At 53.8% G+C, this 12,292-nt stretch overlaps 1 protein-coding gene across 2 annotated transcripts in view; it reads right to left on the bottom strand.

Annotated features, from left to right (window-relative positions):
* The window catches only part of PTK7 (protein tyrosine kinase 7 (inactive)), a 63,904-nt gene that overhangs the window by 24,348 nt on the left and 27,264 nt on the right, over window positions 1-12,292 (bottom strand). Inside the window, exons 1-5 of one of the 2 annotated variants that reach the window (XM_040473564.1) lie at window positions 4,367-4,451; window positions 1,760-2,047; window positions 1,184-1,286; window positions 623-813; window positions 379-529 (exon numbers count right to left, since the gene is read on the bottom strand). In XM_040473564.1, the coding sequence (XP_040329498.1) occupies window positions 379-529; window positions 623-813; window positions 1,184-1,286; window positions 1,760-2,047; window positions 4,367-4,436 (803 nt within the window). In that variant the 5' untranslated portion in view covers window positions 4,437-4,451. Of the gene's footprint in view, window positions 1-378; window positions 530-622; window positions 814-1,183; window positions 1,287-1,759; window positions 2,048-4,366; window positions 4,452-12,292 lie in introns of those variants that run through there. The other variant, XM_040473565.1, reaches the window with a different exon arrangement.

Here is a 12,292-nt window from a genome sequence, read left to right as displayed (position 1 = left end):
AAGGTATCCTTACCATTCAGGACCTTCCCATCCAGACTATGGTTACCTAGGTCCCCTGTGTCCCTCCAACCCTGGGTCTCTACTCCCCATCCCAGAAGACCCATATAGGCAGGAGGGGAGAGAAGAGAACGGAGCCACCACTAGCTCATACAGTGCCGTGGTGCAAACGGGAAGAAGATGCCCTTCCCGGAGACTCTTCCCTTTGTTGGACTCATTTTGTAATAGCAAAACATTCTACTGCCATCTGCTGGAAATTCGAAGTAACACACATATAGATCTAGGATGTCTGCAATACTAATGACTTTCTTTTAGAGAATGCACTGGGACAGTACACAACCTGTAACACCTTACCTGAAGGCCCCTTCCCAATTGCCTTACCGACTGCGGTTAGTGATAGGAGTCTCATCTTCAAAGACCCACTGCAGGCTAGGGGGTGGCTGGGCTGAGAACTGACAGTGGAACATGGCCTCTTCATTCCTCGCCACTACCATGTCCCGAGGCGCCAGCACTACCCTGGCAAAGCTCTCGTCTGGGGTGGGAGAAGCACAGGTGCATGAGCAGACAGAGTGGGGAAGCCCCTCGCATCCCTGCTGCGCCCTCTCCATCCCCACCCCAGGCTCACCAGCAATGCTCAAGGTGAAGTTCTGGCTGCTACAGGTCTGGCCAAAGGCATTTTGGGCACAGCAGGAGTAGACGCCACTATGCTCAGGGCTGGCCGGCCGGAGGGTCAGGTTTCGCTCCTTGCTGCTGACCGTGTGATTGCTCTGACCATCAGAGAGGGGGCTCCCATCTCGGAACCACTGGTAGGTAGGCCTGCAGGCCAAGGGGATCAGCAGCAGGGAGGCAGAGGGTACTCAGGTGACCAGTGGACAAAATACAGGACTAGAGGCTAGACCCCTCAGTTTGCAAATGGGGAAACTGAGGCCTGGGAGGAGAAGTGACTTGCACAAGGCACACAACAATTCAGGGGCATAATCAGGTTGAGATTCTACAGCCCTCAGCTCCCAGAATCCAGGATCATTCCGCAGGACAATGCCGCCTCTCCTCAGGTCACTAGGGGCTTGTGTGGGGCAGCATATGGGCAGGGGTGGTTATAGAATGAATAGAGTCCAGGATTTGGGAAGATATCCCTACTTGTCTAGAACAACCCTCTCCATCCCCACCCTCAAAGTCATCTCCTTACCGAGGATGCCCATCAATGTGACAACGCAGTGTGACCTGGGTCTGTGGCTGGATCTCAGCTTCTGAGGCTGGATGTTTCAGGACCACGGGACCAGTCTCAATCCCTGTAGCAGAGGCCACGGTTGCAGAGTGAGGGGCAGAGCAGAGCAAGTGTGGGAAGGCAGAGGGGAAGGAAGACAAGCAGAAAAGGACACAACCTGCAGGCTCTGGAGATGAGAGACAGTGCAGGGAAGCCCTGCAAAGACGAGGCTGCAGCTACAGATGGAGTGGGGTGAGGGGCCAGAAACAGAGGGCCCATCCAGTCTGTGGCAGACAACTCTGATGCCTGGCCACACTGGCCCTCACTGCCCTTGCCATTTGCAAAAGCATCCAACACATAAAGGGTTCTAGACTTGAAGGAAAAAAAAATCTTCTGGAAAAAATAAAACTGTTCTTATCCACTCAAAGAACTGACCACAACTGCTCTCTGCCTGCCCCCATTTAACTGGAAACGGGAGAAGCTGAGGGAAAGGAGGGGTCCTGCAGGGCTCAGTAGCTGAAGGTCTACAGGGAGTGAGCACAGCGCCCTGGCTCTCACATTTGATGTTGAAGGAGGCGTTGGCACTGCGGGCCTCCTCTCCAGTGGCATTATCCCGAGCCACACACTGGAAGGCTCCAGAGTCCTGCAGCCGGTCCACAGCTGCAAAGCTCAAGCTGCTGCCTTGGGCAAAACGCCTCTCAGTGTCTTGGACAGGGGCCCCATCCAGCAGCCAGTACACGTGTACTGGGCCTGGGGTCTCGACTTCACAGCGGAGCAGTGCCCGGCGCCCCTGCAGTGCATCCTGGGAGGAAGGCTCCTTGATGAAGACGATGACTGCCTGGGCACCTGCGGATGGGGACATGAGAGAGGTACAGTCAGGAGGAGCTACAGTCACTGTCCTAACACAGATCACCCATCACTGTGCACAGGACGAAAGGGGCTATGCACACAGGAGGTGGCCAGTAAGTGCAGGAGAGAAGGATCATGAGACTGGAAGTGCCAAGTGTCCATTGAAAAACTCTTCAATTGTGCCGTGTGCTCTGCAGGATACAAAGACATGACACACCAGTCAGTAGGGGGCACAGCGCAATCATACACAACAAGGCAAGGCTCGTGCCCAATGAACAGTGTGAGTAGTCAGTGCCTCTAGAGCACAGAAAGAAGAGGGAGTTCCAAGGGCTGGGGACACCAGGGAGGCTCCCTAAAGGAAGGTTCAGACCTGCAGGTCCTGATGCTGGGCAGAGGAGCAAGGGACATTAGCAGGCAACCCTCCCCATCAATCTTCAGAATCCAGGATGTTGAGCAGAGTTAAGTCATGACCCAAAGAGCATCTTGGAAGGATTACTCCCACTCACAGTCCCACTGAGTGTTCCGCATCAGAGGTGGCTTTGAATCCCACCCACAGGTGCTCTGTAGCCCTTAGCCCCACCCCACCCCCGTCCACTGGGGCTTCTTTGGATTTTTTTTATACTGTTTTTTTTTTTTAAGTTTATTTATTTTGAGAGAGTGAGTGTGCATGTGAGTAGGAGAGGGACAAAGTACCAGTGTGAGAGAGAAAATCCCAAGCAGTCTCTGCACTGTCAGCACTGAGCCTGACTCAGGGCTCGAACCCATAAACCATAAGATACTGACCTAAGCCAAAATCAAGAGTTGGTCGCTTAACTGACTAAGCCACCCAGATGCCCCTGCACCCCCACCATGGACTTCCTTGGGAAAATTCGCCCCATCACAGGAGAAGCCAATATTCCCTAGATCTGCAGCTATTGCCAAAGACATGCCAGGGCCACCCCCACGTCCTACCCTTTATCTCTAAGAATCTGTGTGGCAGGGCTGACTTTTCTATGCCAAGTTGAGAGGTAAGCCAAGTGGTTCCAAGTTTTCATCTGAACCCCCTCCTGCACCACAACATTTCAGCTCTGTCTGGGGCTGAAGGAGCACCCACAGGGAAGGGGGGGCCCAGAAACTAAGGGGGAGCCATAGCCAGTGGGAACAAAGGAAAGTGAGAAACCTGTGCTGAGGAGCAGATGGGTCGAGGAGGCGGAGGGCAGGGCTGGGCAGGTGGCAGGGCTACAGCAGGAGTAACACACTGGGCTTTGTTCCTGGCCCACGTGGGTGCCCTGCAGAGGCCCTGAGCCACTGGGTCTGGAACACCAGCCCGCCTGCCAGGGGTGGGTGACGACATGGAAGAGGACGTGCAGCCCCTCCGGGAAGAAGAAATAGGCCACCTGGGGCGGCTACATGAAGAAGCAGCCTCTGCCTCTGATCAAACTGAGCCTGGTAAGGGCAAGAAGAGGCTGAGGGGGTCCTGCCATCCCCTCCCAAAGCGATGGAGACTGTGGTCCAAAGACTGCTGTTTCAAGTCCCTGAAGGTGGAGTTTGGCTCTTTAGAGCCATGAGAACCAGTGTCCTCCTAAAGTCAGCATTAAGACAAGTCCAGGATCTCTCAGAGTGAGGTCCAGATGAGGAGGTCCACCTTCCAATGTTCCCAGAGGTGCCAGCCCACAGGACAGTCAGGGAGCTGGAAGGTGCTCAGAGCACCCCATTACTGCTCAGTCGGGCACTGCTGGCTCTCTAGGTGTGATAACTGCCCTCAATGCTGGGTTGTCCCACCCACTGTGCAAGTTAACTAATCTGTCCTCTGGGCACTGCTAAGTACCCCCAGCTACCCTGACATCCCAAACACCCCATTCACTTCTAATCACCACACAGGAACGTGGCCCTGTGCACCATCCACCACCCTCCCCCCCCCCACCGGCAACTTGGCACAACACCTTTGTAGAACAGATAGGTAAACTGAGGTCCAGAAAAATTAAGCTGTTTGCTCAATATCAAACAGCTAATTTGACCATGATCCAAGGAAGCCAGCTTCTAGCCCCAAATTCTTCCCAGGCCCACCCACGAACTCAAAACAAACCCTGGAAACAGCTGATCCCACAATGGGCCTCCATTCCTGAGGCCAGGTAGAGAGGTAGACACCCCTCTTGCAGACCATGCCAGACACACAAAGGCACTCGGCTAACTGGCTGACTGAGGTCACCTTAAAGGAAGTATGGGGCAAGAGCTGGTGAACATGGAGGCATCTGGAACACTTCCGGACCACCTCTCATGATACAGATGGGCAGACTCAGACTGATGCCCTGGTGGACCTCTGCAAATGCAACTCACCAAATTCTTGGGACTCTTGACCCAGAACTCCAGGATGCTTGTTAAAGGCCAAAGAGAGATCACCTGTCATCCAAGTGCAGGTGAGTCCTCACTTCCCCGCTCAGCTTCTCCAGAACGTGGGGATCGAGGAGCCTCACCCATGCAGAGGAGTATTAGTTAAGGGTGTGGAATCAGACAGGTCTGGCTCAAATCCTGCCCATCATGCTTAGTGTTTGACCTTGGGCAAGGAACGCAGATGGTCTATGCCTCAGCTCTCTCGACCTCTCTCATGAGGTTGTCATGAGTCACAAATGCTGTAATTCGTGTGAAAAGCCTCGGACAGAGCTACTCCGGTGAATGGTAGCTACTGTTACTATTTCCATTATCACCCTTCCTGCCCAAGGACTCCCATTTTAAGAACATTAGAAAGCTCCCCCTCGAGAGGCCCAGGACCACTCCCAGCCCCTGGATGGGGGAGGAACCTCCACAACAGACAAGTTTGAGGGGAATAACCAGGTGGGGGTGGGATGGAGGGAAAGGGGCCGCAGGCTTGCAGGAACCACAGAGCACTGGCCACAGAAACCTGAGCTGGAAGAAAAGATGGCATGACTCAGAGGGACCCCAGCTCAGCCTCCGGCATCCCCTCCTGGGGCTAGGGCTGCTCTGTAGCTGTGGTGAGAGATGTTGCATTCCCAGACTGCCACTCAGAGCCTCCTGCGCCCCCACGACAGGGCCTGGGAAACATCAAAGCTGGCCCCTCGGGGCCCTCTGTCCTGACGTCAGCTCACAGCAGGTCCTGGTTAGTGCTTGGCTGGGGCAGACTTTAGATGTTATAAAAGGCAGGGAGAACAGCCACCAAGCCACTCCAAGCCCCCAGCCCCTGCTCTGAGCTGCCATCGGGAGGCTGGCCCAGCGCCGTGGCACCCGCATTTGCTGAGAAGGCAGTCGGAGGTGTGCCCATTCTGCACAGTTTGCATGAGAGCTTGGTCTGTTGTGTTGCTGGGGAGCGGGGCGCGGGCGGAGGGGAGGGCTGTCGGGGAATGGGCAGGAGGCTCCGGGGCAGATTGAGGAGTCCCTGGAAGAAATGTCAGACTCCAGGAGAAAGGAGAGGCTGGGAAGTGTGGAACTCTTCAGAAGCTTCGGCTGGCACCAACAACATGAAAGGGAGGACAGCAGTGACAGAGAGTGGAAGGCTTTTGGGGACTGGGATGGTACCTGCCCCCAAGGTGGCACAGTCACCCGCACATTCCTGTCCCTGTACCACCTCTGACTTGAGGATGCCCCCAGGGCTGTGGTCCGAGGAAGGCCTTCTCATACTGGCCCTGGGCTTCCCCAAGCCACCCCCTCTTTCACTGTCCAGCCACACCACGCATCACGCCTCCTACTCAGGCCCTCACAGAACACACGGCCAGCGTGGCCCCTGAGGCTACCCGCTTCAGCGCTGCCCAACAGCCCCGCTCCTGCCCTCCCAGCCATGCCACCTCAGCCTGGCCTCTCTGCCCGCTTCCCCGAGCTGTGAAATGGAGACCCCGCCCCTACCACTCAGGCTGCATGAAGTTAAGTGGGTTCACATTATACAAAGACCGTAGCACAGCACGAAGCATACGAGGGTATGAGGCTGCCCCGCTGGGCATAGAGGGCTCAAAAGCCACCCCCCCCCCCAACAACAACAAGCAGGCAGAACCATCTGCCCCACACCAGGTGCCGACCCCAACAAAGCTGGAGCTGCAAATACCCAATAAGGACATTTTCCAAGCCATTTCCTTGGCTCCCCAACAGCCATCTCTATGCAGACACTCGCTCTGCCTGCGCCTTGGCCTCAGCCCCCAGAGAAAGGCTGTGTGGGCAGCAAACCAACTCTGCTCCCCACCCCCCAGCAAGCGTCTGGTCTGCTGCCTGCCCTCCTTGCTGCTCTCTGGGCTCCGGGCCCAGTAAATCCATGTGTGTCCAAGTGTGCATGGTGCACACACATATGTGGAAACATGATTTTTCTGGAGAGCAGAGAGCAGCAGGAAGTTTTTCTGCTCTGAAGTAATTTCAGCTACTTTGGTCCAAGCATCCATCTGGGCCACTCAACTATCCACCTCACAGGGGCTGGTCCTCCTGACCTAGGAAATACACCCCAGGACCTGTACAGGCCTCAGAACCTGCCAAACCTGACCAGCTGATTCTACCTCTGTCCTCTCTTACTAAAGAAAATTCCATCTTTCAGGCAGATGCCTCAGGACCGGGCTGTGACACCAAGACCCTGGTTGGCCCTGGCATGGGCATTTTGCACAGCAGTGTGTGACCATATGAGTGATCACCCCCAAATCCAATCAGCCATACAGAAGTGGCCCACTCCTCCACACCTAAGACCGAGTCTCTGGCTTCAGAGCCTAGGTCCCTGCTGGGGGACATCCGGACTCCCAGGTAGCTCCCAGTGCCCAGGCTGAAGTGGCTCCTGTCAGGGCATATAAACCCGTGAGGCAGAGGCTGACAACACTCTGTGCCCTCTCTGGAAAACAGCATCAGGACACAGGCCAGCAGAGGAAACCCTCAATCCAAGAGCCACAAATGCTCCAGGAACCAGAGCAGCTCCAGGTCCCCTCATCCACAAGGACAGCCCTCCTCACAAGTCCCTTCCATCCAGAAACTCTAAGGGCACCAAGCAAGAGTCCCTGCACCACACCTCCTCCCCAAGGGGTCAATGCACTGTACCGGAGACACTTGACCTTCCGGCATTTAACTAGCATACTCTCCCCTGCTCTGGAACCACTCCAGAGGTCCACAGCGCATACACATTTGTAATTTTTTTTTTGAAGAACAAATGTCAACTGCTGTAGGAGTGAGTCACTTGGATGAACAGCGAGCTCAGTTACCCTATCCCCAATCCCACTCACCCAGGCCAGCAGAAACATGAATGCTACAGTGGTATTTGTGAATCTGGGTATCTGGAATGTCCTTCTCTACCACCAGTGTACCACCAAGATACTGTATGTGGTTGCAGCACCAGCAACACAGACTCTGTGATGGAAAATAAGGATTTAGAGGGTCACTGAAAATCGATCATAGCGCATTCCGAGACCCAGAGGCAGAGCACAGAGTTTCTACCGGCTTCTGTCTTTCCAGGGTCTACAAAAGACCCTAGGTTCATGGACAGGAGCCTTGCAGCCCTCTGCAAGCCATCACAGTTCCTGTTCTGAACAGTGTAGGAGGGAGCAGAGCCAGGGACCCAGCTGAGTTTTCCCATCCTGGGATTTAACTGTAAATGTCTGGAGAGGCTCCCACATCTGGATTAGAGGAACAGAACACAATCACCAGGGATTAGGGCAGAAACAACCTAACAGGCCAACTTGCCTACCTTAGATGAAAAATACAACTCAGACCTGTCCTGCCAGCTTCTGGGAGGCCCTGGAGGGGGAAGATCAACCTCTGATGGCAGAAGCAGGTCCTTGTGTCCAGCATCATGTGGCATCTGAGCCAGAGGGACAAATACACCAACAAATGAGGCTTAAAATGCTCCCCAGCCAGCGGCCACACTGTTGGTCCCTGGAACTAGCCTGTTTTCTGCTGGGGCTGGGAGGGCCATATCTGGGACACCTCTCTCACCCTTGGTAACCCTTAAATGGCTGTGATGTCTTCAAGGAAGCAGCAACAAATTAAACACCCAGCCACATGAGGTGATGTGCTCAGGCTGAAGGAACACTGGGTGGGGAGACCTGGGTTCTGGTCTCCATACAACCACTAACAAGCAGAGTAGCCCGAGCCAATCAGTACTCCCTCCCAGGCAGATTTATTATCTGTAAAATTAAAAATACAAGAGGATGCCCTGGACAGCCCCCAAGACCTCACACTGGATTCGCTGCAGAGAGCCTCAAAGGCAGCTACAGAAACAAAGGGTTCACTCCTCAGAGTCCCCTCCCCACCCCCCACCCCCCGCCCCCCGCCCCCAGCACAAGCTCCCAAAGCCCAGGGAGATAAGGGCAGGGCAGGGCCCAGGAGGATTATGAGAGATGCTGTGTATGGCAGGTGTGCAGGTCGGAGGCAGCTGGGGCTTGAGAACGGGGGCCCAGCACCACTTCTGACAAGCAGCTCCCATTCCTAAGGCTGGGCTCCCCAATAGATGCCGCCTCTGCCTTGGCCACACACTCTCACTGATAGCTCACTGCCTGGGACACCCCTGATATTGCCATCTGTGCTGTGACTGAGAGCTGTACCCCCAAGCTAGACTGTACACTTGAGGGGAGGGCAGACATTCGTGCCCAACGGGATATGGCTGTGCCCCCTCACAGTGCCTGGGCACCGCAAATACCGCACAAGCATTTAGAGGGGAATGAAGTCACTGAAGAGTCTATCTAACCTGAAATCTTGTCCTACATCTACCTTTATCCAATCGTGGCCAACTTAATTTTCTTCCCCAAGTCTCAGTTTCCTCTCCTGGAAAATGGCAGCCTTGAAACCAATTTTAGTGATTCTTTTGGATTCCTGGGATAGTCAATGATAGTCAAATGAAATACATATTAGGTACAGACACACAAAAGTCTGCGTATGTTTCAGGGAAGTAAAAAACCCCAGAAGCTCTAGGGAACCATGGACCCCAGATTAAAATGTCCTTGGAGATAAAGTGATCCCTGGGGAGTCCAAAGGCCTGCAAAATGGTGGGGGGGGGGGGGGGGGGTCGGGGAGGGAGAGCCAGGATGGCAGAGGGAAAGGGAGAAGGAGAACTACCAGAGAGCATCAGGAGCTCTCTCCACCCCCTGTGCCTGGGGACAGATGCATTCTCAGCCCCAAGGAAAGAGGAGAGACAGCAGCCAGGTGTCTCCTGAAGACACCAGTCAGAGGCCTGCAGAAATAATATACATTGCAGGCAAGGGGACAGAGCTGCTGGACCAGGGCACTGGGAAATGAGCCAGGGCTCAGTCCCAGGAAGACTTCAGGGGTGCTCAGCCAGTGCACTCAGGGCTCCAGAGGGGACAGAGAGCCCAGCCTCTGGCGGCAGGCTCCACAACCATTCATTAGACTCCCGGGTGTGGTGGCGAGGGCACTCGGGGACCACAGCAAGAATGGCCCCAGGTAAGCCTGGTGAGCATCCTGTGATCTTTCTTGTGGAGGCAGGGAGTGAACTAAGTGACAGTCCGGGGACTACAGCCTTGCAACTGGTGAGACCTAGCCTTAGTTTATATTAATTTTCAAGGCAGGCTCAGAAAACTCTGTGAGTCGGTTTTCTTTTTTGTTTTTGTTTTAAACATTTATTTAGCTTTGAGAGACAGAGGGAGACAGAGCACGAGCAGGGGAGGGGCAGAGAGGGAGACACAGAATCCGAAGCAGGTTCCAGGCTCTGAGCTGTCAGCACAGAGCCCAGCGCGGGGCTTGAACCCAAGAACTGTGAGATCATGACCTGACCTGAAGTCAGAGGCTTAACCAACTGAGCCACCCGGGCGCCCCTGTGAGTCTGTTTTTTGAGCTCTTTTTACCCATCTCTGCCTCAGCCCTGGGAGGCTGATGAAGCAGTGAGCACAAATCTTAGACCTAACCAGAGTGACCACAGCAGTTCACCCCAAATTCCCTGTGGAAGGGAGGACACAATTCCCTGCCCTTTGGGTAGAGTGGTCTCAACTCCATTCAACGAAGAAAATCCTTCCTTGCCCCTAAAGAAGTTGAAATATCCCTTAGACCTGCTCTGTCCAATATGGTAGCCACTGGCCACATGGGGCTATTTAAATGTCACTTAATTATAATGAAACAAAATTGAAAATTAATTTCCTTTGCAGCAACAGGCACATTTCCAGTGCTCAGGCGCTGCGTGTAGCTAGAGGTCACTGTATTGAACAGTGCAGATATAAAACCATTCTGTCCCCACAAAAAGCTCCATTAGACATCACTGCCTTAGCTCCTTTGTGTGCTTCTTGCTGGCCCCATGCACAGGCTCATTTCTAATCTAAAGAGCCCTTGGGGTGCCTCAGTGGCTCAGTCAGTTAAGCATCTGACTTCAGCTCAGGTCATGATCTCGAGGTTCAGGAGTTCGAGACCTGCATTGGGCTCTGCACTGGGATTCTGTCTCTCCCTCTCTCTTTCTCTCTCTGCCCCTTCCCCACTTGCACACACTCTCTTTCAAAATAAATGAGCTCAAAAAAAAAAAAAAAAAAGGGGGGGGGGAATCCTTAACACGAGTCAGCCTCATTGTACCGAGGAGGAAACTGAAGTCAAACCTATCCCAGTAAATGGCAGAGTCTAAACTACCCCCAGATCTGTCCTGCCCCTACGTCTGTCTGCCTGCGTTTTTTTCCACGATGCCACGCTGGCTGCTTCTCTTCTTTCACTTATTCCTTTTGATCCACACCCTCCCCCACCCATTCTATCGTGTTTAATGTAAATCCTTTTCTCTCCATGTGCTCTGGGAAAATGTGATTGCTGTTTCAAGGGCGGGTATTTTTTTTTTTTTAATTTTTTTTTCAACGTTTATTTATTTTTGGGACAGAGAGAGACAGAGCATGAACGGGGAGGGGCAGAGAGAGAGGGAGACACAGAATCGGAAACAGGCTCCAGGCTCTGAGCCATCAGCCCAGAGCCCGACGCGGGGCTCGAACTCACGGACCGTGAGATCGTGACCTGGCTGAAGTTGGATACTTAACCGACTGCGCCACCCAGGCGCCCCAAGGGCGGGTATTTTTAACTTACGTAAGTGGTCTTGCATTATCTCTCACTCTGCTTCTTACTTTTTTTCCATTTAGCAATGTGTTTTGAAGATCCTTCCCTGTGGTCATCTCCTACCTCTTTCCTACCGTTCTCCCAATAGGTAAACATACAGTTGGGTTCAGGGAGGGATGAAGTGAAGATTTTTTTTTCTGAACAAGTAAGTGGCTGAACATAGCTGTCCATAGTTTGAAGATCGGTCTTCAAGCCTCTACCCTCCTCCTCCCTGTGTGCCTCCAGCACCCTGGCCTCTATCACTGCACCTAGTCCCACTGTCTGCTGGGTGCCCTCAGAGCCTGGTGACACACACACATACCCCTGCTTCCCTTTCTTCTCCCTATAAACCCAAAAAATCACTAAAGAGGCTGGACTTTCAGCTGGTTTCAAAGGGATAAGAAAAAGAGTCGGTCTCATACTTTTTATATTTAGAAGCACTCTGCAAACCACTTCCCAGAGCAGACAAGAGTGGGGAATGTGAGGAAATCGCTTTGCTATGTGTGATGTGGAAAGCACGAGCCACTCAGGGCCTGCGGCAGTGGGCTGCATTTGCCACACACCCGTTGACACGCGGCGATGCCTAACACATGTGCAGGAAACGAATGTGCCCCTAGGCAGCCTGCAGGAGACCCCGTTGGACAACACCCACGGCAGCCTGGCTGTCCCCTCAGGGCCAGGGCACAAGGCAGGGCTCAGGAGTCAGAAGCAGACACCATCCTCGAAGTGCCCCTCCCCCAGCCTTTTCTTTTTTCCTCCTCCACCTGTCCGGCCAACAGCTGTTTCTGGAAACCAACCCTTCTCTCCAGGGAGGGACAGTCCTCTAAAGGGATGCTGCAGGCTTTAGGCTTTAGGCTTCAACCTGAGACACAAAGGATCCAGATTGAGGGAGCACGCTTGAAAGAACCACTGGCTTGAGGAGGCAAGGGTGCCCTCCTGGAGTCCAGGCTGCTGGTGACAGGTGTGGGGGCAGGTCTGTCCACAGTGCCCACTGCTCTCCTTGTGAAGACAGATCAGCCCCTGCCATCAAAAGTTCTCCTCTTACCCACCTCTGGTAGCATGTATGGCTGGAGAAAACCTTGGGCGGGAAGGCTATCTTGTAGTGAGGACCAAATCCAGCAGCCATGAACATATTGCTCAAATATTACTCAGATGTGACGGGGTCTGGCCTGGTGTCGCAAGGTGAGGCGGAGCCATGGACAGGGTACGAAGGGGAAGGCCGGCCAGCTGCTGAGTTAGAATCAAACCATAGCATACTTCCTAGACTCCTTATAAACC

The sequence above is a fragment of the Herpailurus yagouaroundi genome, unplaced genomic scaffold, assembly GCF_014898765.1.
Source record: "Herpailurus yagouaroundi ecotype Mexico unplaced genomic scaffold, PumYag 139, whole genome shotgun sequence".
NCBI classification, from domain to species: domain Eukaryota; kingdom Metazoa; phylum Chordata; class Mammalia; order Carnivora; family Felidae; genus Herpailurus; species Herpailurus yagouaroundi.
This window is presented reverse-complemented; position numbering and strand designations above follow the sequence as displayed.